The following is a 27744-nucleotide window of genomic DNA, read 5'->3' as shown; positions in this document are numbered from 1 at the left end:
GAGTTGTGTCTCGCTAAAACTTCAGTATCTTCAAAGAGGGGCACGCAGCCACAGTCCCGGCAATGGATGCCCAAGTGGCCTTGTACAGTGCTGTGGACGTTGTTACAGTGCTCACTTAGTCGATCGTTTAAGCACCTGCCTGTCTGTCCCAACAAGACAGGGGAATTCGGTAGACTACATTTGTTGCGCACGTCACAAAACGTTTTCTGTGCCCGGCAGAGCAACAACTGTGATGCGATTTAGGCGCGTTTACACGCTTACAGAGCCCTGCCAATTTTTCCGGGGCTGAGAAAACGACTGTGATGCCTGCACGCTGACCAATTTTCTTTAGCCTATGGGAGACATCATGCACATATGGTAGCACTGTAAACCTGCGTCTTTCAGCCAGCTGGTTCCCCGATTGAGAGGGCTCGTCACGTTTTGTGCGCCTCAGAAGCTCAGAAGCGTGTCACTTATCACGCCATTAACACAACTGCGGCGGCTCGTATCAATGACATGTTTATCCCTGAGCCACCAGTAAAATATGAAAAGGTATGCAGCAAGTAAGCGCAAGCATGACCTGAATGTTTTCCTAGCACCTAGTCCTGCGGCACGCTAATCGGTCAAGATGCAACCCTGCCTGCAATAGATACATTCAAACAATTTTTCGTAGACAAAGTGGCCACTTTTCTTGCACATCACACAAACTAATATGTCCTGTAAGTTAATCAATGCTTGGATTATACATGAGATAGGATAAGGAGCTTTCAGGTGCTCTCTTCTGTGCATCTTTCCTACAAACTGATACAGTATTCGTGAAAATTTGATGTAATTTTAAAATTATGGGTACAAGGTCTTGATTACCAAGCTGATTGTACTTCTGATGCAATCGTCTATCACTGCAAACGCTACAGTACAACTGCAGTCGTGTCTAACGCTCAGATTGTGGAACACTAGCACCTGATAATTAGACATTGGATAAAAAGTTCTCAAATGCCGTGGTCAAGAATCGGTGGCTTTTATAATCACCCGATATAATCTAACAAGGGTGGAGTGTAGAGACTTCACTGAACCATTGCAATATATTGCACTGTTGTATGAGCAAGAAGCAGTATTCTTTGCTACTTGCATACACTCCTTACGCGTGTGAATGCATTCTAGCACACGGCTGAAGAATTGATAAAGCCGACCTGCACCCACTTCAAAAGCTCATGGCAGCCATATACCAGAAAGCTTATATCTATAAGTGATTGCATTCAAAGAGCCAACAGCATTAACCGAAAGCACAAAATTGATTTACCTGATTGGATAAATTTTTTTAAAAAATTATGGGGTTTTACGTGCCAAAACCACTTTCTGATTATGAGGCACGCCGTAGTGGAGGACTCCAGAAATTATGACCACCTGGGGTTCTTTAACGCGCACCTAAATCTAAGCACACGGGTGTTTTCGCATTTTGCCCCCATCGAAATGCGGCCGCCGTGGCCGGGATTCGATCCCGCGACCTCGTGCTCAGCAGCCCAACACCATAGTCACTGAGCAACCACAGCGGGTGGATAAATTTGGGATTCTACTCAATAGGCAAACAATATGTTCCCACTGTCAGAAGAAAACTACCGTGCGTTGTGAAAAATGACACCAGAGTTCAAAATAAATAGCTTAAATCCTAGCACGCCAATAAGGAGTGCATTTGCCTGGTGTCCTATATGTAGGACAGCTCAAAGCCAACAGTTACACATAAATGTTCTATTAATAAACTGCTGATACTGCATTCTCAAGGCACTGACAGCCTTTTTACCAAACAATATCTTAAGATTTACTTGTCAAAGTTTAGGCGCACATGTGTTAATGAAAAGAAAGTAAATAGAGAAGATTGGAGCATTTGTAACTTGTGATATGAAAACAGAAAGGAAAGGAGAATATAGAAAAACAATCCTCTTCAAGAGTCTGGACTGTACTGTACGTTAGCAGGAATATTTCGCAAATCTGGAATAACAACAATGGTAGACCATTTGCCTGAGCAACACCAGATGTCAATCTTTGCAAGATTGATTGTGCATACAAAATCAAACCACACAAAAAACATGGACAGTGTGAGCACCAATACTGTGTTTGTTCTGCTCTTCAGAAAATACATACATCCCGGTGCCTTTTAGTAAACTTGTGAGAAACAAAGTGAAAAACGCATAAATACAGGGCAAAGAGATCCAAAAGGAATACCTTTGCTGTTAGATTATGTGTCTCCATGTGCTCTCTGCTGTCTGCACGCCGGCCATCAAAAAATTACGCTGACTGACAATTATGTATTTTCACTGGGTTACACCAGGTGTTCATAAGACAGTGGTAATAGTGAAATGACAGATTGTGCCCAGAAGATCAAGTCTTGCGCTCCGTGTTACATTAAAATATATACATATTTTCCCTTCAGAGAGCTTGCAAAAGCTACAGAGAGCCTCTTTTGGCCCTCCTTCAAGAATGTCTCGCCACTGCAGATGTCAGAGGAACGCCTTGCCTTCTAGAAGAGTAGATTGTTGGGCTAGTTGGTCGTCTATAATTGAAGTAGTAACTTAGCGTGATAAAAACATGGAAACACCTTGTCCACCTTTCTTGATACCATGTTTTTATCACGCTAGGTTACTATCTTGCCTTCATTCATTTGGGGCTTACTAGGTCAAGATTTTGCAAAAAAGAGGTGAGGCGTGCAGACAGGACACAAGAGTAGAGAAGTGGACAACACGAAAGTGGGAACACAAACTTCTCTACTCTTGTGTCCTGTCTGCACGCCTCACCTCTTTTTTGCAAAATGAATCCTTACCAACTAGCTTAGCTTTTTGTCAATTCTTAGGTCAAGATGTGTTTATTTTGTTTATGTGTGCATCTGTGATTTGATATTGGCACATGCTTTATGTAGACATGCAGACGACAATGAGGATAGTAATGCAGAGACAAAGAAGACATTTTTGTTCTGGTGGTTTTGCAACAGGCTGTTCCACCGTTTTGCTCAACGTGTTGTCTCTTGTTCGTTTTGAAGTGCGAGACTGCTGGAGCTGCGGGGTACACAACCCTGCCTGATGCTCCGGACTCCTCCTGGGAGACGTTCATCCAGCCGTCTTCAATTACAACTCCTGCGCTTCGCTTCAGTCAACAGTTGCTAGGCCTTGCTCTGGAGCTGCACCCCCTACAGAAACGTTCATCCGGGCGCTGTCTACCTCTGCCAATGGCGACCGCCAGCCAACCACAGGTTCCACGAGTTACACAAGACAGCTCTACTCACAGTCTGTCCCTGGTAACCCTCCTGCAACCACTGGCTGCCAATTGCTTTCATGGTGGTGCACATGAAGACGTTGAAGACTGGCTTGACCAGTACGAACGTGTTGTCAATGTCAATGGGTGGACTGCTCAACAAAAACGTGCATTTCGCCCTTGACGGTAGTGCTCGCACGTGGCTTGAAAACAATGAGACCAACGTCACTACATGGAATGATTTCCAGCACCAGCTCACTGAAACATCTGCGAGTGTCGATTGATGGGACAGTGCCCAGCAACTAATTGAGTTGTACATCCAGACACCAAACTAAACCGTACCAATATTTGCCGAGGACATGACCTGCCTGCGTCATATAGCTGACCCTCACATGCCTGAGGAAAAGAAGTTGTGATACCTTATGCATGGCACCAAAGAACTATTCATTGGACTTGTGTGCAATCCCCCGAGTACTGTGGCTGATTTTATAAAGCCATTGGTATTGAACGCACAGGCAGCACAATCAGGCATACAAATGCAGGCAGTACGATTGCTTGCCCACCAGCACAATTATCAATGCTGCTGCAACGACCGTTAGCAATGACTCTGTGACCTAAATTGGGAGATTCTTTGCGAAGAACTTTGGAAGATCTGGACACCGGCAGTGAGCACACCCATGGCGTCTGCTGCTGAAGTCATCCGTAATGAAATTAGGCAAGCGTACTCGGCAGATGATCGTAGTCACGAGCACTGTCCCATAAGATGACACTCTCCGACGTCATTCCTCTGTTACGCCCATGTGGTCGCACCAACAGCCACCGAGAGCCTTACCTTGGTCATCGCCACCAGAGGAGACTTTGAGACTTCCACCCATTGTTCCAAATCCGTCCCGCCGCCAGGCACCGTCAGCTGCATTCTGATCACCGCCACAAGACGAGGCTTCGAGGCCTCCGCAAATAAAAAAAAAAACGACCTCATCCGACCTTATCAATTCTGGTCTGATGGTCGACACACCTGTGACGACTACATGCTACGATGTGACGATGCTGCTTTTCAAGGCCCTGCGTTAACGCACACTCTGAACAAGGACTTTCTGCCTAATCCCCAGGCCGATTTTGGCTGACGGTCATGTTCTACGTCCCCTGCTCATTCATCTTCACCGAATGGACATCCTTTTGCTGACCTTCGAGGAAGAAGGTGACTCGCCCACGCCAGGGAAACTAACGGTGGTGACCTCTGGGGTAAGGTCGCAGGCCGACAAGACAATGAAAAACCCCCAATGACCCCGCTGCAGGATGCCATGACACCGACAAACCCCCGACATCAACGAAATTGTGAGCGCAAATCTTATTGCTTCCATTGACAGACAGCAAATGACACCACTAGCCGACACAGGTGCTGATTGTTTCATAATGAGTCAAGGTCTAGCCGATTGCCTTAAGAAAGTGAAAATACCCTGGACGGGACTCCATATTGGGACTGCAGGTGGCAAACTGCTCATGCCTGCTGGAAGCTGTACTGCGAGAATCGTCATCACAGGTTCTTCTTTCGTGGCCACTTTCCTCAAAAGCGTCGCAGTTTGGGCGAGTTGGTATGTTATGACTTTTTTGGGCTTGTGGCGCAGCTCAGAAAGAGCAAAAAAGGAAGGAAGTAGGGGTAATCAAAGGGAACGGAAAACAGAGTGTTTTCCATTCCCTTTGATTACCCCTACCTCCCTTTTTTGCTCTTTCTGAGCTGTGCCACGAGCCCAAAAAAGTCATGCCACTTTCTTCATTCTTCTAACATGTTATAAAGATTTAATCATAGGCATGGATTTTCTACAGGAATATGGCACCATAATCAACATCTCGGACTGCTCAGTTACATTATACAAGAGTCCCGATTTAGCTCCCTGCTTATCGCCGCAATACAACTTCTTTCGCCTCATCGAAAACGAAGTAATCGTCTCACCTCGGTCATGTATCCTTGTTTTGGTGGCATGCACCGTACCGTTTGATAGCGAAGGAGTTGCACACCAAGTAACCCCATTGTTATTTACTCACGGTACCTCTTGCACGAGGCTTCGTAAATGTCACCGAAGGGCGCAGAAACCTATTCTTAAACAATTTTAGCACAGAGCCAAGGCACCTAACAAAGGGCATGGCCATGGCCTATTTTTACGACGACCCTGATGTTTGTGGCCGCTTTTCAGCACTCAATGAAGCATCTGCACAAGACCCAGCACCTGTGCTTGATGTAAACATTACCGCAACACGAGCGAGAACGACTTCTTGCGCTCTTGGCCGAGTTCCACGACAGCTTTGCGTTAATGTCAAGGGTCAGTCGGATGCCCTTAACCAAGCACTGAATAACCACAGAGGACGCAGTGAGACCGATTCATCAAAACCTTTATCATCATCATCATCACCCTGGTTATACCCACTGCAGGGCAAAAGCCTTTCCCATACTTCTCCAACTACCCCGGTCATGTGCGAATTGTGGCCATGCTGTCCCTGCAAACTTCTTAATCTCATCCACCCACCTAACTTTCTGCTGCCCCCTGCTACGCTACCTTCTCTTGGAATCCAGTCCGTAACCCTTAATGACCATCGGTTATCTTCCCTCCTCATTACATGTCCTGCCCATGCCCGTTTCTTTTTCTTGATTTCAACTAAGATGTCATTAACTCGCGTGTCTTTCCCTCACCCAATCTTCTCTTTTCTTATCCCTTAATGTTACGCCCATCATTCTTCTTTCCATAGCTCGTTGCGTTGTCCTCAATTTAAGTAGAACCCTTTTCAAAAGCCTCGAGGTTTCTGCCCTGTGGGCAAGTACTGGTAAGACACAGCTGTTATACACTTTTTTTTTTTTTAGGGATAATGATAACCTGCTGTACATGATCTGAGAATGCCTGCCACACGTGCCCCGCCAAACGCACCCCAGCCCATTCTTATTGTTCTGCTTAATTGTCTCGTGATCCGGACCCACGGTCACTACCTACCATAAGTAGATGTATTCCCTTACCAATTCCAGTGCCTCACTACCTATTGTAAACTGCTGTTCTATTGCGAGACTATTAACCATTACTTTAGTTTTCTGCAGATTAATTTTAGACCCACCCTTCTGCTTTGTCTCTCCAGGTCAGTGACCACGCATTGCAATTGGTACCCTGAGTTACTAAGCAAGGCAATATCATCAGCGAATTGCAAGTTACTAAGGTATTCTCAATTAATACTTATACCTAATTCTTCCTAATCCAGGTCTCTGAATACCTTTTGTAAACATGCTGTGAATGGCATTGGGAAGATCGTATCTCCCTGCCTGACACCGTTCTTTACTGGGATTTTATGGCTTTCTTTATGAAGGACTATGGTGGCTGTGGAGCCGCTATAGATATCTTTCAGTATATTTACATACGGCTCGTCTACACCTCGATACCGTAATGCCTCCATGACTGCTGAGGTTTCGACTGAATCAAACGTTTTCTCGTAATCAATGAAAGCTATATATAAGGGTTGCATATATTCCTTTATCGCCAGTTAAGTTTTGTGTTCTTTTCTCCTTGAAGTTGACCAGTCTCTTCAAGGTGATTATCGGCGTTGATGAAGCAGGAGGCAGGTTGGAGGTAACAAAACTTGAAGATATATTGCAACGGAAATATTTACACAGTCAAATACAGAGCTAGCAAAGGAACACTGATGCAAATGTAATGAAGAAGAAGAGCACAGGAACAAGGCCAGCCAGATCGTCTCTTCCATGCCTGCTGTGCTACCAGTGGGCCAGCCGGATCGCCAGTGCTTGGCACGAGTGTGAGCCGTTCGGGCTACCAGCTGTTCCTGCTCTGCGTCACCTGTCTCCTCGGTTACGAAGAGACGTTACCATCGGAACTGTTCAGTGCACCCATTACAATTGGTGGAAGGTGCGGGGTACTCTAGAACATCTACACCCTGGAACTCCGGTATCGGACTCTGCCTCCCGTCATGCCTGACTCTCGCCAGCCGACGCCGCCGCCACCCCCCGTTGCCTGCTCTGGCGCTGTCCAGCAATGCCATCCAGCGGTTTTCAGCGGTACGGACGAACAGGACATCAATGACTGGTTGGCTACGTACGAACGGGTGAGCTTGCACAATCGATGGGATGATACCGCCAAGTTAAATGCCGTCATATTCTACCTAGCGGGAGTGGCTCACCTGTGGTTTAAGAATCACGAAGCCGACTTTCAGTCCTGGTCCGCGTTCAAGACCAGTTTCGCTGCAGTTCTCGGTCGCCCTGCCGTCCACAAGTTGCGCGCCGAGCAGCGGTTACGAGAGCGAGCGCAACAACCTGGTGAAACATTCACCTGTTACATCGAAGAGGTTCTCGACCTGTGCAAACGTGTGGATGCTTCTATGCCCGAAAATGAGAAATTAAGGCACATTTTGAAGGGCATCGCCGATGACATTTTTCAAATGTTGATCGCCAAGAGTCCGCGCACCGTAGCAGAGCTCATAAACTTGTGCCAAAGCTACGACGAGTTGAGAAGGCAACGCGCTTTGACCAGGCGCCCCTCAGTGGCTGACGAGGCCCTCTCTTCCATGACCGTCCTCCCTGATCGCTCCCCCCTGCTCACACAAATCCAAGCTTTCGTGCGGGAGGAAATTGCACGTCAGCTCTCTCTAATGCCCTTTGCTGAGCTACCCCAACAGCAGCCGCTGCCTTCACAGCCTCCTACACAGCTCGCCCCTATGCTCCGGCGGGTTATTGAAGAGCAAGTTGCTGAGGCCCTACCTATGCAGCATCAGCAGTACCCTGTCGCCGCGCCACTTACCTACGCAACCGTCGCCGCGCAGCCTCAAGTTGCTGAGGCTCTACCAATGCAGCATCAGCTGTACCCTGGCGCCGCGCCACCTACTTACGCATCCGTCGCCGCGCAGCCTCCTCGTCAACCACTCGTTGCGCTACATCCACGGCCGCTACCACCCGTTCGTCATCCCGTTCATCGACCTGCTCCTGCGTTTGCTAATCCTTGGCGCACACAAGACAACAGGCCCATATGTTATGCCTGCGGTACTCCCGGCCATGTTGCACGACTCTGCCGCCGCTGCATGCTGCACTCTGATGGGTTGGTGCAGTCGCCTCCCTACGCCGACGTGCAACCTTTTCAAGACACTTATCTTAGTCGGCAGTCGAACAGGCCACCATCCGAGCGCCCGGTCCTTCCACGTCGTTCGCCTTCCCCGCGTCGCCGCTCGTTATCCCCCTTGCGTCGGCACCCTTCACCCACGCAAGAGGAAAACTAAGCGCCGCAGTTCAGGAGGCAAGAACTGCGTCGCCATCGATCTGTACAAGTCCTCCATTGTTGCCTTCGAACGTTGTCGATCTAACTGTGGACGGCCTCCCTACCGTTGCGCTAATTGATACTGGAGCAGCCGTGTCTGTCCTAAACGAACGCCTCTCTCGCGCCTTACGAAAAGTTACGACGCCACTTTCTGGGTTTTCTCTTCGCACAGCAAGCGCCCAGCCAGTGCAGCATTCAGCAGCTTGCACAGCTAGAGTTGTTATTCAGGGCGTTCTCTATATTGTGGAGTTTGTGGTTCTTCAGTCCTGCTCTCACGACGTGATACTTGGGTGGGACTTTCTTTCGCGAAATAACGCCGTCATCAATTGTGCACGTGCTGAAGTCGAATTATCGCCTCTGTGTGACGTACCCCTCGTCGGCGCCACATCTCTTCCCGCTAAGCTACTCCTTCGGGAAGACATCACCATACCGCCGTACTCGTCTGCCGTTGTTCCCGTCTTCTGTGGCGCTGTCTCTAGAGGCACTGTCCTCTTCACTCCTTCGGAACTCTTCATAACCCGCAAAAGATGTTCCCCTCCCTTTCGCCACGCTTGACATTTCAGCCGGACTCAGCGCCATCGTTGTCTGCAATCCGCTTCCTACAGCCCTGACGGCTCTTTGCCGTAAAGCACTTGGCCATGTTCAGCCTCTTGATGACATGTTTATAACCGACGTGCCGGACGCTTCGTATACAGAGCTCACTGACTTCTGTGCACTTTCCACTTCTGCTCCGCCATCAGGTGACTTATTCACACCTTTCATTGCTGATGACCTTACTTCCGAGCAGCGCTCCCAGCTTCTTCACCTGCTTGCCCAGTTCCGTTCTTCTTTTGATGTCGCTCAGCCTACTCTGGGTCGCACGTCAACCGTCAGCCACCACATCGACACTGGCTCCAACGCGCCATTGCGGCAGCGCCCGTACCGCGTATCCGCCAAGGAGCGTCAGGTGATCAGTGAGCACGTGGACGACATGCTTCAGTGCGGCGTCATTCGACCTTCCAATAGCCCGTGGGCATCACCGGTGGTTCTTGCCACAAAAAAAGATGGTTCCATTCGGTTCTGCGTCGATTATCGCCGTCTCAATAAGATAACGCGCAAAGACGTATACCCTCTACCGCGCATTGACGACGCTCTGGACAGCTTGCAAGGCGCTAAATTCTTCTCTTCGTTGGATTTATGCTCGGGCTACTGGCAGGTCCCGATGTCAGCAGTTGATCGCCCTAAAACTGCATTCATTACGCCAGATGGTTGATACGAATTTAATGTGATGCCATTTGGCCTATGCAATGCACCTGCTACCTTTGAACGAATGATGGACACTATCTTGCGCGGCCTAAAATGGAGCACGTGTTTGTGCTATCTCGACGACATCGTTGTTGTGTTCGCCCCTGATTTCAGCACGCATCTTCTTCGCCTTAGGAGAGTGTTGACGTCCTTGACCAACGCAAGCCTGCAACTGAACCTGAAAAAGTGCCAGTTCGCCGCGCGCAAGCTCATGATTGTGGGTCACGTCGTCTCACAAGACGGCATTTGCCCCGACCCATCAAAACTTCGCGCCGTGGCAGAATTTCCGAAACCAAAGACACTCAAAGACCTCCGCGCCTTCATCGGCCTCTGTTATTAATTCAGGCGCTTTGTTCGCAATTTTGACTCGATAATATCACCTCTGACATAACTCTTAAGTGGCGCCAACGACCTATCCTCCTGGTCTCCTGCATGCGACACCGCGTTCGTGACCTTACGCCGTCTCCTGACGTCTCCGCCTATACTGCGACACTTTGACCCCACCGCCCCAACTGAAGTGCATACAGATGCCAGTGGTATTGGCCTTGGCGCTGTCCTTGCGCAGCGCAAGTCTGGCTATTCCGAGTACGTCGTTGCTTACGCCAGTCGTGCCCTGACCAAAGCGGAACGCAATTACAGCGCCACGGAAAAAGAATGCCTGGCCATCGTTTGGGCACTCGGGAAGTTTCGCCCCTATGTATACGGCAGGCCTTTCAATGTGGTTACTGACCATCACGGCCTTTGTTGGTTATCCTTTTTAAAAGACCCGTCTGGACGCCTTGCCCGCTGGGCTCTGCGCATTCAAGAATACGACATACAGGTCATATACCGCTCCGGTCGCAAGCACACTGACGCTGACGCTCTGTCCCGCTCTCCGCTGCCTCCCGACGCGGCCTCCCTCTCTACCATTGAGGCGGTATCCTCGGTCGACATCGACACGTTCGCATCCGAACAGCGCAAGGATCCTTGGGTGGCCTCTCTTTTGGATCTCCTTTCTGGCTCGCCTGCATCTCCCATCTCCCGCTCCCTGCGTCGCCAGGCTGTCCATTTTGCTGTCCGGGATAAACTCTTGTATCGACGGAACTACCAGCCCGATGGTCGCCAGTGGCTCCTGGTTATCCCTAAGACTTTGCGTTCCGACATGTGCGCGTCTTTCCATACTGACCCACAATGTGCACACGCAGGCGTTTTGAAGACTTATGAGCGCCTGCGGCAACGTTACTACTGGCGCGGAATGTTTACTTTTGTCCAAAAGTTTGTCCGCTCGTGCTCGCAATGCCAACGCCGCAAATCTCCGCCTCGTCCAGCCCACGGATTATTGCAGCCGCTTCCGTGCCCTGCTCGTGCCTTCGACCGTGTGGGAATTGACCTGTACGGGCCGCTACCACTAACACCCGCTGGAAAACGATGGATTATTGTCGCAGTTGACCACCTTACACGCTATGCCGAAACCGCTGCTCTACCTGCAGCGACCGCCAGTGACGTTGCACCCTTTCTGCTCCATCGTTTCATTCTTCGTCATGGCCCACCTCGGGAGCTGCTGAGTGATAGAGGCCGTGTGTTTCTGTCGCAGGTGGTTGAAGCTCTGCTTGCTCAATGCCGCATAGTTCACCGGACCACCACGGCGTACCATCCTCAAACTAACGGACTTACAGAGCGTTTCAATCGCACCCTTGGTGATATGCTCGCCATGTACGTTTCATTGGAGCATACAAACTGGGACATAATCCTCCCATTTGTCACGTACGCATATAATACGGCTACACAAAGTACCACAGGATTTTCTCCATACTTTCTTCTTTACGGTCGCAATCCTTCCCATACCATCGATACATACGGTTTTGCCTTATACACCAGACGCGTCAGAATGTGCTCCCGTTTCAGCCGTCGCCCGATACGCCGAGGAATGCCGTCAATTAGCCCGAAAGTTCACCTCCGCTGACCAACAACGACAAAAAGCCAATCGTGATGGCGACGCTACGAATCCGAACTTCGCTCCCGGCGCCTTTGTCTTGTTGTCCGTGCCTTCTACAACGCCTGGACTTTCAACAAAACTTCTCTCGCAGTATGATGGACCATACCGCATCGTCGAACGGACCTCTCCCGTCAACTATGTCATAGAGCCGCTTACATCCGACATCCGACAAGCGCCGCCGTGGACGGGATGTTGTTCACGTGCGCCGCCTGAAACAATTCTATGACCCGCTCGTCTCCACGTCGTAAGTCGCCAGGATGGCTCCGCTTTTGCACTGTGGGTAATTGTAATGAAGAAGAAGAGCACAGGAACAAGGCCAGCCAGATCGTCTCTTCCATACCTGCTGTGCAACCAGTGGGCCAGCCGGATCGCCAGTGCTTGGCACGAGTGTGAGCCGTTCGAGCTACCAGCTGTTCCTTGTCTGCGTCACCTGCGTCCTCGGTTACGAAGAGACGTTACCATCGGAACTGTTCAGTGCACCCATTACACAAAAGACACAAGTAAACAGCGCCTTACTCTTCTACTTTCTCTTAAGTTAGAGCCTAGGACAACTGTCACTACATACGACCAACCGAGTCTCACTGTTCTACCACTAAGTGGTTACGGCCCAGACAAGCATTGCATCGTACGGAGTCTTACTGTTCTATCAGGTTTAGTGATTACAGCCTAGACTGAGGACCAAGCACCTCGTCTCGATTGTTATAGTTGGAAGAGACAAAGAAATGGGGCGGTAGGGTCATTAGCCCATCCCACGGAAGCAGTTGCCAATGAGAGTTGACAGTTTCTTAAGCCACAACCCAAAGGGATGGGCTTACTCTCAAAAGTAAATGTATTGGAAAACAACCCTGTTTTCCCTCTTCCCACAGTTTCGTTTCCCTCTCTTATTTCCACGTGGTCAGTGACGGCCTCGGCAAACACGCCAGGCACGCACGATTTATTGAGGCCATCTCGCACCTCAGCGGCGTTTCTAGCCAGCGGGGGGCTTGGGCGCTGGTGTCCCAACACCGCGTACCGCAGTCCGCCTCAAGGTCTTTCCTCGTAGGGAAATAATGACCGCTGGCGGCATCCGGACTCTGTGTTCTTAAAACGACGTTCTCCGAACGCAGCCTCCGCATGCGCACCGCGCCCCTCTCTACGGCGCGCACTGCAAGTTGTAACACGACACCAAGTGGGCTCTCCTCAGCGCTCAAAACAAGATGCACATGGCTGCCACCCGAATGCGTAGGGGCGTGAACCCCCCGCTCCGTACGCGCAACACGTTTCATTGCTAGTAGCTGCGTCTCTAACCAGCAGGGGACTCAGGAGCCGGCGCCACAACGTCGCGTATACCACCGTCCCACTCGAGGTTTGTCCGCGTGGCTCTATTATGACCATCGGCGGAATGTCAACACAGCGCATGTAAGAGCATGTTCTCCGAATCCGTTTTCCGCCTCCGCACCGCGCCCCCCCGGCGCGCGCCTCAGCTCGTCACCCAACACCACGCAGGCCGTCCGACCCCTCAAAAACAGAAACGGTTGCTGCCCGATGCGCTGGGGGGTGGACGCCTCCCCATTCACAAAATACATGGGCAACTCGCGGCACTGCAAAAGTATGTACAAAACAATCATGCAGCCCTACACCGTCCATTCTGCATGCTCGAGAGATGAGCGGCCTAACATCGCCTTTATCCAAAGCCTCTATCGTGTGGCCCTAAAAGAACGCAAGGCGATACAACAGCGGGTAAACCAAATGCTTGAAGACTATGCGATTCACACGATTCTTGAAAGACGATGTGATGCCCAAAAGCCCTTCGGCATCACCTGTTGTTTTGATCACGAAGGATGGAAGCCTGTGTTTCTGTGCGGATTATCCGAAGCTAAATCAGGTGACAAAAGAAAGACGTGTGTTCGCTACCCCGCATAGCCAATTCACTTGATATGCTTTGACATGCCTGTTATTTTTCAATTCAATTCAATTAAGCTTTATTCAACATCTGCCAGATGTTTGGAGCACAGACAAAAAGCCTGAAAAGGCTTGACTGGGTCCGTGCACCATAGCATGGCATACAGTGGCATCAATTCCATACAAAATGTAGAGGAGAAAATCAATTTGCAGGAAATGCAAAAACTTCAGAAAATACAAAGACATGCAAACAACAGGCAAATATGTGCATAAAGAAAATCTATGAATATATGAAAACATCGTGGGAAATTCACTGGATCAGAAACGAGAAAAAGAAAGTACAAAAAATGCAAGTAGTGTTTCAACAAAATATAGTACAATGGAGAGTTATACATATATACTGCATAGCCGATTCAGAGATCAATTCTATATTCGTGCCATTTTTGGATAACTCATTTAACAAGGTCGGTAATGTGTACTTTAACATTTTCTTACCATAGGTCGTACGGCATCTATCAACGTTCCACGTTTCGGGATAGCATGTGTTGTATGCAGGGGAATCTTTTTTGCAACCTCACCAATTTCAGAAGGTAACTTTTCTTGTTTGTTTCCAGTTTATGTTGTCGAAGTAGTCTGAAATTGAACATACATTTTATGTTAACAAGCTTAAGCTTAATGAACATGTCCTCTGTGTGACTTGGGTAAGGAGCTATAGTAACAAGGCGTATTGCACGCTTCTGAAGTGAAAGACGTTTCTTCATATTTTCTTTAGTTGTTCCCCAAACTAGCGCACCATAGTTTAGCGTAGAAGAAAATAGAGCATTGTACAAAATATTCTTAATAGAAAGCGGGAACGTAAAGCAATGTCAATGCCCGAGACCAACTACTTTGGACAGTTTTTTCATTAGGTAATTGATGTGAGCATCCCAGAACAAATTATTGGAGAAAATCACGCAAAGCATTTAAAAACTTTCTACATCTTCTACTTCGAAATTGTTTAGCAGCAGTCGGGGGATTTCGCAGAATTTGTTTCATGGATGAAACAAAACTGCTTTGGTTTTACTAATGTTTAGCTTTAGCTCATTATTTGTAGCCTACAATTGAATACGATGAAGTGTTTTATTCTCTTTTGGACCTAAATGAATTTCTCTTCCATGGACCTAAAAAGCGGGTATTGGCAAATTGAGGTAGACCCGAGAGACCAAGAGAAAACTGCTTTTGTCATGCCACATGGACTATACGAATTTAAGGCCTTGCCTTTCGGCTTGTGCTCTGCACCTGCTACTTTCCAATGGCTTATGGATTGACAATGTCAGTGTTTTCTGCAACGTTTGAAGAGCACCTTAACCAGCTTAAAGGGAAGCTGAAAGGTTTTCCCAGAAAAAATGTGTGAACATGTGTACATAATGGTTATCAACCCTCCGAATTCGAATATCGTATCGAAATTGAGCCAAAGAAAGTGTAAATATATTTTATTTCGATGAAAAGTGCAGCAGCGGACACGCCCAGCTCGCGCGTCTTGTTTCCGCCTGTGATTGGTCGGGCGCCTCGTGACGTCAACTCTAGTGACCGACCGCTGCCGCTACACATGAAGCGCGGTGCCAGGTAGTTTGGTGCTGTAATGAAAAATTAAGAGGTAATGGAAAATTTAGAGAGACTGCGTTTTTCTGAGGAGCTCGGCGCTACTCCCTACATGTACGAGCCGATTGCGAAGAGCCGGCCTCTCGAAGAAGCAAACGATGCTGGTGCGAGCAGTGCTTTCGACGCGAACGAAAGCGAAGTCTTGGGATCTGCTCGTGTTGGAAATGCTCTTTGGTGAGTATGTTTTTTGCAGAGCTATCTAGTGATCTTGCCGATCTTTCGCCGATCTAGTGAGCTCGTTTCCGGTCAAACAACTGTAGTGTTGTGTTCCTGCATGCCTCCTCGTGGAACGTAAGCGGGGATGCGATCGTCAGCATTTGTGCGCTGTCCAAAGCTGTCGGCAATCTACAAAGACGGTTTAAACGCGTGAAAAGCTTCCCGGTTCATGCAGTACGTGTAGTGACCTTCATCTGTGCGCCATCCGCACACTACTCGTAACCGAAGTCATAAAGGCGGCGAATTCCGTCGGCTATGTGAGACGGTCGGTTTCTCGCTGTGCGCGAGAGAAGGGGGGAGCGTAGCGTCCTGGCATGCGCCGGCTTTCCAGCACATGCAAACTCTACATTTGCACTGCGTTATGGTAGCTGCATGCAGGCTGTTTTACAACACACGTGCAAATAGAAAATTCGCGGCGCTTTGCGCCGAAACTTGCGTCAAGGGCGGGAGATAAACATGCACCTTCTGTTCAGCGTGCTAACACGAAGGAGCTCGCAGTAAATCAAAATCCAGGTTTGGGCGAGTTCGTGTGTACGCTCCTTGTGTACGCGAACACTGACGGCACTGCGCCGGGCCTTAGACGAGCCGACTTGACTGGCAAACCCAACGCACGTTTTAATGATAAATTCTCGTGATAATCGTCGTCACGGAAGTGGTTGGAGCACAGCACTGTTGTTCTTGAGGGCTTGAAATTCTTTCGCTTCACAGCAGCCTCCCACTTCGTTAAAAGCTTTCTTGTCTTGTGGGAAGCAATGGAAGACAACATCGTCGCGGCCGCTGGTGCTCGTGCAACTGTAGGCTGCACAGAAAGCCGGCATGATCGGCCCACCACTTCAGTTGATGCTGCGCACGTTGGCTACCACTCTACATACACGCAGACGCACCAACAAAGGAATGCAGGGTCGATCGAAGCAGATTACGATGGCATGCACGCAGATACATGCACGGTCAGGCACGGTGGCGCAGGCTGCGAAGGAACAAAACACTAGAGTTGACGTCACAACACCGCGGTTTCCGGTCTCCGCTCGCATCGTCAGCGTCAGCAGCAGCGCGCGGCATTCAACGGGGGGCGGAGCTACAGTGCAATTTTAACCGACGATTACGTCGCTCCTAATTGAAAAAAAAAAAAACCAAATTTTTACCTACATGGTTTATAAGGTTCCTGCATCCGTATATGAGCGTCTTATTGAATTCGACAGACTCTTCAGCTTCCCTTTAAAGCAGCCCTGCAGTCAGTACGGTCTGCTGGCCTCACCCTAAAGCCAGAGAAATGTCATTTTTGCTTTGAGGAGCTAGTTTCTTGGCTATGTCGTCAGTCATGCAGGTGTCTGCCTGAATCCTAACAAAATTGCCGCTGTCACACAGTTCCCAGTACCTTCAGATAAAAAGGCTATCTGGCGCTACCTGGGCCTCTGCGCACATTATCGGCGCTTTATTGCACTTTGCTCGCATTGCGTTGCTGTTAACTCGCCTCACGAGGAATGCTGTTGCTTTTGTATGGGGCGATGAACAGCAAGCTGCATTTACCGATTTGTGGAATCCTTTACAAATGCCCCCTGTGCTTGCCCCCTTTGACAAGACAGCTCCTACAATGCTTCACTCTGACACCAGCAATGTTGGACTCGAAGCCGTGCTTGTGCAGTGCCAGGAGGACGCAGAAAGAGTGATCGCTTATGCAAACAGAATGCTGTCACACACAGAAGCAATCTACTCTACAACTGAGAAGGAGTGTTCTAAAACTGTTGTAAATCCTCAGTGTTCTGAATACAGTGTCCTAAACACAGTGTTCTAAATCCTCAACACTAGTGAGAAGGAGTGCCTAGCCGTCGTATGGGCGGTTGCAAAATTTCGCCTAAATTTGTATGGTCACCCCTTCAAAGTTATCAGCGACCATCATTCACTCTGCTGGTTCACAAATCTTAAAGATCGTACCAGGCGATTAGCACGTTGCCGCCTTAGACTGCAATAGTTTGGTATGGCAGTCATGTACAAGCCGGGGAAATGCCATACCGACACCGGCTGCCTGTCTCGGTCGCCCATAGATTCAGCTCCTTCTTCCGATGAAGAGGAGACAGCGTTCCTCGGTTTTCTCGACACATCTAGCTTTGCACAACAATGTGACGGCCCTGAGCTGCTTGGCTTGGTCAATTTCTTGGACGAACAAACTCGGGCCACACCTAAGGATTGTCATTGTTTTTCTTAAGGAACAAAGTACTATACAAAATGAACTTCTCTTCGAGTGGATCAGCTTTTTGTTGGTCGTTCCCGCTGCTCTTCGTTGTGAAGTACCGGAAGCATGTCACAACGAGATCACTTCTGGGCATCTAGGATACACGCTAATGCCGAACTGAGTGCAACAAGGATACTATTGGCCAGGACTGCCCGTTGCCGTGAAACACCACATTCGGACGTGCCTAGATAGTCAATGGCGCAAGTCACCTTCAACACAACCAGCCGGTTTGCTACAACCCGTTCAAGCACCGCAAGCGCCATTTGACCAGATCGAAATAGACCTCTTGGGCCAAATTCCTACCTCTACTACGGGTAACCGCTGAGTTATTGTAGCAACTGACTACCTTACTCGCTACGCCGAAACATAAGCTATCCAGAGAGGCACAGCAGCAGAGGTTGGCATGATTTTTCATTGAGAATGTTGTCCTGAGACATGGTGAACCTACCATTGTCATAACAGACTGAGGCACCGCATTCACGGTCGTGCTTTTATATCACATCCTGAAGCTCAGAGGCACAATTCATTGAAAGACAACAGCCTGCCATCTACAAGCAAATGGACTAACAGAGCGCCTGAATAAAACACTCGAAGACACGCTTTCAGTGTACATGAATATAGAGCACAAATATTGGGATGAGATTCTGTCTTATATCACATTTCCTTATAACACAGCTAAACAAGAAACTATATGGGTGACTCCATTCAGCCTTGTTCACGGACGGGAAGCAAGGACAATGCTCAATGCCATGCTACCACACAAACCTGACGACACTGACACGGACGCCGATGCGTTTATAAGCAAGGATTGACAAAGGAGCAGATGGTGCATATCGTGGCATTGCCAACGAGATCTTTGAAATGATAATCACAAATTGATGGTGAATATGATTTGAATACTATGGCACATACCCACAACAGGGGATTTGCTAGGAAGAGTGCCTGCGTGTTGATTATGATGATGGTTTCTGCACAATGGCAATACCCACAATGGGGGATTCACAAAGGAGCAGGTGGTGCATATCATGCAATTGCCAACTAGTTCTTTGAGATGATCATCACATATTGATGGTGAATATGATTTCAATACTATGGCACATATCCACAACCGGCGATCAGCCAAGAAGTGGCTGGTACATTCAAAATAAATAATTAAGAAACAAAGATTACAAGCTCGCACAATATTTGTAACAATGCTTAACACCCGCCAGTTTTATTTATGCGAAAGACACTGGAACAAAGTGGGTGAATTTAATGCACTTACTGTGTCACGAAAGCGTCGCTTCACAGAGAATCTGACATGTGAATAGACCTGCATAATTTTTACATACCGGTGTATTCCCCCATAATGAGCTCTCTACTTCATTCTCCACATGCTGCTTTTGACTGTTCATCAGATTCACATGGCCACTCCCTTGCTGTAAGGCGCTGCATTTAGGAAAACCAAGAACTGCCACAAGTGCCCACCGCCGCAGTCTGAGGTGCGTCCACAACAAGATGCTCTGTGTGAGACCCACATCTCATTTTGCACTGTCTTGCCATTGCAAACTATTAAGGGCAAATTAGCAGATGAAGAAAAAAAAGCACACAAACTAGCAGATTCCCGTTAAGACAAGCCTGGTTAAGCTGAATTTTCAAATATGAAGAATAATATCCGACAACTTGGCTAGCTTCCTGTACACCCAATGCATAGAAAATCAGCCTATAATGAATCATTAATTTTGTAAGGCCGAACTTCTGTAGCAACCATGCACTGACATCTGCAACTTGATTTTGAAAAAAGCCCAACACGAATAACTGAGATGGACACACAGGTCAAAGTGCTACTAGCAACTAGAATTGGGCTGTCCTGTAAACCTGTGTGTCCGTCTCAGTTATTTCTGTTATTAATATTTCAAGTCAGCGCATTCTAAAAATCGGTGTGAACCAAATGGCCACATTAGTTCCTTTGCTGATATTATTCTGCTACTATCACAGAAATCAAATGAATGTGCGTAATATATTGTTAAGCACGAACTGAAAGACAAGGAACTAGGGATTTGACGAACACGCGTGCAATCTTTTAACTGAATTTTATCGTGCATGTATGTAATACATGTGTGATATATAACCTGCGTAAGGAGGTATCACCATCCAAAAGCAAAACAAAGCTAGGATCCTTAAACAGGCATGATGAAAAGGAAGAAAAGAAGAAACAGATACTGTAACACGTGCAGCATGCACCGAGTCTCGGACCATCGCTTCCTTCCAGATCAGTGGTGGCCCGAGACTGACTAAGCATGCGATGAGGATAGCAATAGGGGCTTGTTGGTATGGCATATCTTATTTTGTTATAGCGCAAGCTTGACAAGGACCACAGAAGGCACATCTGACACACACAGCGCTAACTTTCAACAACAGGTTTATTTCTCGTTCTCGTCGCTATATATACACCCTCGAACCGTCATACAGCACATGTAAAATTTTTGGAAAAATGAACAAGAAATATAAACTAGGTAGGCAGTTTCTTGACTCACATACAGTCAAACCTCGATATAACGAAGTTGTACTTGCAGCAAAGAACTTCCTTAAATTGCAATTTCGTTAATTCGAGGTTTTATGGCTTCAGTGTTGCAAGCAACTTCACAAATTCATGGGGCTTCCTGGTGGATAGTATCTTGTTAGTAATCGAGTATAAACAAATCGCAAAAAAGTCAGGCCATAATAGCGTGGTTACGAGCACCAGCGCATGCTGTGCAGCTTGTGCCGAGACCAGTACTGCATTGACGTGGCGAAGCACTGAGGGGATAGCAAAAAGACAACTGCATGAAGTAAGGTTCGTAGTTTTATCGGTGTTGCGCGCTCAGGCAAACAGTCTTGGAAACTTGAGATTACGCGACCGCCAACAGGAGACGCGCAGGAACCCAAGGCGCATCAAGGCACCAAACGTCTCTGCCTTCTAACTTGCCGCGGTGTGATTACTTCCAAGCTAAGGCGCGCGAGGAGGAGGAGGAGACGGCAGATAGGCGCCGGATTCTTGCCCCCCTCCTCATAGCGCGTGCTTGATCACATCAGTGCACGTCCAGTCCCTCCCCATCCATCAACATCATCATCAGCCTGGTTACGCCCACTACAGGCCAAAGGCCTCTCCCATACTTCTCCAACAACCTCGGTCATGTACTAATTGTGGCCATGTCGTCCCTGCAAACTTCTCAATCTCATCCGCCCACCCAACTTTCTGTCGCTCACTGCTACACTTCACTTCCCTTGGAATCCATTCCGTAACTCTTAATGACCATCAGTTACCTTCTCTCCTCATTATGTGTCCTGCCCATGCCCCCCCCCCCCATTTCTTTTTCTTGATTTCAACTAAGATATCATTAACTCGCGTTTGTTCCCTCACCCGATCCGCTCTTTCCTTATCCCTTAACGTTACACCTATCATTCTTCTTTCCATAGCTTGTTGCGTCGTCCTCAATTTAAGTAGAACCCTTTTCGTAAGCCTCCAGGTTTCTGCCCTGTACGTGAGTACTGGTAAGACACAGCTGTTAAAATCTTTTCTTTTGATGGATAATGGCAACCTGCTGTTCATGATCTGAGAATGCCTGCCTAACGCACCCCAGCCCATTCTTATTCTTCTGATTATTTCAGTCTCATGATCCGGATCCGCAGTCACTACCTGTCCTAAGTAGATGTATTCCCTAATCACTTCCAGTGCCTAACTACCTATCGTAAACTGCTGTTCTTTTCCGAGGCTGTTAAACATTACTTTAGTTTTCTGCAGATTAATTTTTAGACCCACCCTCCGGCTTTGCCTCTCCAGGTCAGTGAGCATGCATTGCAGTTGGTCCCGAGTTACTAAGCAAGGCAATATCATCAGCGAATCTCAAGTTACTAAGGTATTCTCCATTAACTCTTATCCCCAATTCTTCCAGATCCAGGTCTCTGAACACCTCCTGTAAACACGCTGTGAATAGCATAGGAGAGATCGCATCTCCCTGCCTGACGCCTTTCTTTATTGGAATTTTGTTGCTTTCTTTATGGAGGACTACGGTGGCTGTGGAGCGGCTATAGATATCTTAGTATTTTTACATACGGCTCGTCTACCCCCCGATTCCGCGATGCCTCCATGACTGCTGAGGTTTCAACTGAATCAAATGCTTTCTCGTAATCAATGAAAGCTATATATAAAGGTTGGTTATATTCCGCACATTTTTCTATCACCTGATTGATAGTCTGAATATGGTCTATTGTTGAGTAGCCTTTACGGAATCCTGCCTGGTCCTTTGGTTGATGAAAGTCTAAGGTGTTCCCGATTCTATTTGCAATTACCTTAGTAAATACTTTGTAGGCAACAGACAGTAAGCTGATCGGCCTATAATTTTTCAAGTCTTTGGCGTCCCCTTTCTTATGGATTAGGATTATGTTAGCGTTTTTCCAAGATTCCGGTACGCTCGAAGTAATGAGGCATTGCGTATACAGAGTGGCCCGTTTCTCTAGAACAATCTGCCCACCATCCTTCAACAAATCTGCCGTTACCTGATCCTCCCCAGCTGCCTTCCCCCTTTGCATAGCGCCCAAGGCTTTCTTTACTTCTTCCGGCGATACCTGTGGGATTTCGAATTCATCTAGACTATTCTCTCTTCCATTATCATCGTGGGTGCCACTGGTACTGTATAAATCTCTATAGAACTCCTCAGCCGCTTGAACTATCTCATCCATATTAGTAATGATATTGCCGGCTTTGTATCTTAATGCATACATCTGATTCTTGCCAATTCCTAGTTTCTTCACTGCTTTTAGGCTTCCTCCGTTCCTGAGAGCATGTTCAATTCTATCCATATTATACTTCCTTATGTCAGCTGTCTTACGCTTTTTGATTAACTTCGAAAGTTCTGCCAGTTCTATTCTAGCTGTAGGGTTAGAGGCTTTCATACATTGGCGTTTCTTGATCAGATCTTTCGTCTCCTGCGATAGCTTACTGGTATCCTGTCTAATGGAGTTACCCCCGACTTCTATTGCACACTCCTTAATGGTGCCCACAAGATTGTCATTCATTGCTTCAACACTAAGGTCCTCTTCCCAAGTTATAGCCGAATACCTGTACTGTAGCTTGATCTGGAATTCCTCTATTTTCCCTCTTATTGCCAACTCATTGATCAGCTTCTTATGTACCAGTTTTTTCCGTTGCCTCCTCAGGTCTCAGCTAATTTGAGTTCTTACCATCCTATGGTCACTGCAGCGCACTTTGCTGAGCACGTCGACATCTTGTATGATGCCACTGTTAGCGCAGAGTATAAGGTCTATTTCATTTCTAGTCTCGCCGTTCGGGCCCCTCCACGTCCACTTTCGGCTATCCCTCTTGCGGAAGAAGGTATTCATTATCCGCATATTATTCAGTTCCGCAAACTCTACCAATAACTCTCCCCTGCTATTCCTAGTGCCTATGCCATATTCCCCCCACTGCCTTGTCTCCAGCCTGCTTCTTGCCTACCTTGGCATTGAAGTCGCCCATCAGTATAGTGTATTTTGGTTTAACTTTACCCATTGCCGATTCCACGTCTTCATAGAAGCTTTCGAATTCCTGGTCATCATGACTGGATCTAGGGGTGTAGACGCACTCCCTCACCAGAGCAGGATTGGCCACCCTGGTGTAGTACTTGGCCACAACCTCCTATATGAACACAACAATCAAACCCCGGCCCTCAGTCCCCAGCAGCTGCGAAGCAATTGACCCCGGTGTACAACCTTCATTTATTTTTTGTACCTCTTATTAAGTTTCACAAGACCTGCCACCCTCTCGTTAATGCTATAGAATTCCTGTATGTTACCAGCTATATTCTTATTAATCAGGAATCCGACTCCTAGTTCTCGTCTCTCTGCTAAGCCCCGGTAGCACAGGACGTGCCCGCTTTTTAGCATTGTATATGCTTCTATTGGCCTTCTTACTTCACTGAGCCCTATTATATCCCATTCACTGCCCTCTAATTCCTCCAATAGTACTGCTAGACTCGCCTCACTAGATAATGTTCTAGCGTTAAACATTGCCAGGTTCATATTCCAATGACGGCCTGTCCGGAGCCAGGGATTCTTAGCACCCTCTGCTGCGTCGCAGGTCTGACCACCACCGTGGTCAGTTGCTTCGCAGCTGCTGGGGACTGAGGGCCAGGGTTTGATTGTTGTGTTCATATAGGAGATTGTGGCCAAGTACTACACCAGGGTGGCCAATCCTGCTCTGGTGAGGGAGTGCGTTACCGGTTCTGGTCACCGTGATCAGGCCACACTCCAGGCCTGTTTATGCAATTTTCTTAACACGCGGGTTTTTTTTTTAATCCGGTGGAAAATTGCGTGGCACCGGGATTCGAACCACGGACCTCTTGCACGCGAGGCGGGTGTTCTACCTCTACGCCACCGCTGCACCTTGCCATCCAATCCATCCATCCAATTGCCATCCAATGCCATCCCCATTACGCAGATGTAATCGTCAGCTCTCGTGTTCCTCCGAGCGCTCCGCTGCCTTTGCAAGTTGTTTAATAACACCACAAATGCCGCAGCAATGTTTGCTGCCTATACCGCGCCCTGGTGCACGCGCTTTGATGGCGTTTTTGCTGCTCCAACGTTCCATGCGGAAGGACACTTGAAATAACTTTTGGCTTGGCCAACACTACTATAATAGCGTTTTGGTAGATTTATTAGCCATACAGGCTCCCAAGTACATGCCTCAAATGGCTGAAAATTTCGTTAGATCGAAACCGTGTCACGGAATTATTTAGTTAAATCGCGATATGAAATACACAGTTTTTAACGCACATACAATCGGGAAATTAAAATATTTTGTTACGCCGCGAAGTCCGTTAAATCAAAATTCCTTATATCGTAGTTTGACTATATTCACAGACATGTACACGTTTAATGCGAACAAAGATAATTTAGGTCTTTTGAGGATAATCTTCAAAAGAGCTTAATTATCTTTGTTCGCGTTGAACGTGTACATGTCTGAATATGTGAGTCAAGAAACTGCCTACGTGTGTTTCCTAGTTTATATTTCTTGTTCATTTTTCCAAAAATTTTACATGTGCTGTATGACGGTTCAAGGGTGTATACATAGCGACAAGAACAAGAAATAAATCTGTTGTTGAAAGTTAGCGGTGTGTGTGTCAGATGTGCATTCTGTTGTCCTTGTCAAGCTTGCGCTATAACAAAATAAGAAAGCATGCGAAATGTGTTACGGCATCTTTGTTTCTTCTTTTTTTGCTTTTCATCACGCCTGTAAAGATCTTGGCGCTGTCTCATTTCAGGCTGTTCATCCCTTCTTAGGCACATCATATATCTTCCTGCATATAATACATTCTGAAATAAAATTCAGTTGAAAGTTTGCACTTGTTTGTCAAATCCCTAGTCCTTTATCTTTCAGTTTGTGTGCAAGAACTATTTATAATGTATTGCTACCAACTCGCTCAAACCAGTACCCTTCTTAAATAAATGTCCTATTTATTTTTACATCTGCCTTTTGCTTTTAATGTTGCTTCAATTATCATTTTGAGCCGAGGATCTTTGGGAACATCTGGAATTGCAGATGCTTCATTCTATGGACCACTTCTGTTATGATGAACTGACAAGACATATTCACGGTCCATTCAAGTTTGTCCAAACTGACACTGTTCTGCTCTGTCCTGACTTGCCTGCTCATCATGAGCATTTTGATATTTATCCCATTTTTACTTTTTAATGCAAAGCATCCTTGCTCTAGTCAACCCTTTATTCCTCATACATCTGGCCTCTTTTGCAAATCAGCTAGTAAAAAAGAAACAAAAATGCAGTTTGGATAGTCATCTACATGAATTCTTTCCGAATTAAAAGTATTGTGCCTTGAAAGAAGACGCATAGAACTGCATAATGAACCAATACATCAATGCACCTGTTGAGAAGCTGCCTTGAATCAAGGGCTGGGCACCCTTGCTCTAAATTTGAGGTTGTAGTTACAATAATGAGTGCCCACCCAGTCTGCTTGGGTAGCTCCCAAAACATGCATTTCATGGCTGCAGTTATTGTGCGAGGTGGGAAACAGACGACACAAACTGAAGGAACATGAAGAAGGCTTGGGCGACATCGTGAAACCCTCATTTTCTTTTTAGTTCTTTGTGTTATCAAGTACGTTAATGCTCTGCCGTTCCATTTTGTTTGCAGTGTTCCCTTGTTGCAACATGTCCCTTGTATGCATTATGGTGCAATAAATTCTCTTTAGTGTCACACACTCTGCCCATGGCGCCTGCGGATTTGTTTAGACGTACATACCCAGCGCCAATGGGTATGTGCCCATAAGCGTTACACGTCGCAAGAGAGCAACCATTCGCTGCAGAAGCCTTAAACGATTCATAACAACCTTTTTTAACGAAGTATGCTTGGCATTACGTAGATGACAGGTCCGCTTATTTATTGTCATTACTTTTTAGGGGAAAAAATGCACGAGCGCTTTTATGATACCTCGTCCATGGTGCGGAGCGCGCGGAACGGACAGTGGCTGACGCATATCTTGAGCGAGTTGCGCGGGTCGGCAAGATCCAGGTAGAAGAGGTACGGCCGGTCCGTCACGTCCATGCCGGAAAAGGCCAAGCGTCCCATGGGTGCGTTGCGCGCGCCACACACGTTGCCGAAACTGTCACAGCCGTTCACGAGACGGCGGGGGTCGCCGAGCGCCAGAGCGAATGACGCCACAAACACAGCGGCTCCCAGAGAGCCGGCGAGGGCGAAGAGCCACGGCAGGTCGGTGCAGCCGCGGGCTTTGAAAGAGCCAGGCGCTGCAGTGGACCGCTGAAACTCCTCGACCGCAGGAAATGCCATTGGGACCATAGCCACTGCCTGAAAAAACCGTCGTAGACGCTACGCCGTCTTGAAGTCAACGGCACAGCACTTGGAACATAGCGCCCCGCATGGCCACGGAGTGCGGGGAACTCGGCGCACAACGAGCATGCAACGAGCATCAAATCCGTCCATAGAATAAAGAAGAGAGCCGCAACTACGGCGCTATTCTGGACATTCCGCCATTATCTTCGATGCGTGACGTAGGCGCGACGCAAACAAAATGGCGCTGGTGGCCCCGTTTTGTTACGTACGTGACGCCAACTTGACGTTTCGCCTAAGAAACTAAAATGAAGGCACTGAATGTAGCGTTATCGGTAAAGCAAAACAGCGTTCCTCCGCTACAAAAATAAAGCAGCTATCTCAAAGCGTATGATTATTGCGTCGAAAACGCTTCTCGCTTCCATCGTCTGCTGCGTACAAGCCGTCGTCTGCTTCAATAGCTAGGATGCGTGTCCCCGGGCCCCGGGAAATGTAATGAGTCATCGCATGTTCGCGCCAACGCGCTTGTTTTCTTGCTTGAGACAACATACGCGACCTACTAGTGGTGTTGCGCGCACGTTCTAGGCCACGTTATCGCTATCTCGTGAAACGCAAGTGAGTCAGCCCAACTCGGCTGGCTGAGAAACGGCCGAATATCACCGACAGCGTTGCGCGCGCCAGAGATATCCACTAGCGCGACGCAAGCGCCGGCGCTGCCATCTCTTGTTCATTTGGCTGGTTACTCGCACCGCAGGAGGAAACTTAAGGGCACCGCCTCGCGTACATTGCTTTTTATGAATTAGAAAGAGGCCGTTGTCATAACTTTTGACTGTGCGAAAAGGCAATAACCTTGATTACAATACAAATGCAGCAGTGAAAAGTGGACAACATTGGTGATAGTTTGCTATGTTCACCCAATATTATTTCGTATAAACGCGTTCTTTTAAAAAATGATGGCCCCAAACACAAATGCCAACACCACCCGAGAGCGATGCAAATACTATGAGCACGCGTTATGAACAAAATATTTTCGTGGCGCCAAACGACGGGGAAAATGTGGCGATACGCATTCCTCTCGGCTGCTCATTAGCATAATTCGCGCGGCTCGTCTACAGTGTTTGACGTAGTAGTTCTGCGGAAACCCACAAGGTGTTGAAGTCCTTCCAACCAAGTTCAAA

At 47.8% G+C, this 27744-nt stretch overlaps 1 protein-coding gene across 1 annotated transcript in view; it reads right to left on the bottom strand.

Moving 5' to 3' along the window:
• LOC142567688 (choline transporter-like 1) overlaps positions 1 to 27134 on the bottom strand; it is a 56729-nt gene extending 29595 nt beyond the window's left edge. Inside the window, exon 1 of the mRNA XM_075677857.1 lies at positions 26210 to 27134. Coding sequence (XP_075533972.1) covers positions 26210 to 26575 — 366 coding nt within the window. The 5' untranslated portion in view covers positions 26576 to 27134. The remainder of the gene's footprint in view (positions 1 to 26209) is intronic.
• Between the last annotated feature and the right edge of the window lie 610 nt (positions 27135 to 27744).

Source organism: Dermacentor variabilis, unplaced genomic scaffold, assembly GCF_050947875.1.
Source record: "Dermacentor variabilis isolate Ectoservices unplaced genomic scaffold, ASM5094787v1 scaffold_14, whole genome shotgun sequence".
NCBI classification, from domain to species: Eukaryota; Metazoa; Arthropoda; class Arachnida; order Ixodida; family Ixodidae; genus Dermacentor; species Dermacentor variabilis.
The sequence above is the reverse complement of the archived record's forward strand: the minus strand, read 5'-3'. Positions and strand labels throughout refer to the sequence as shown.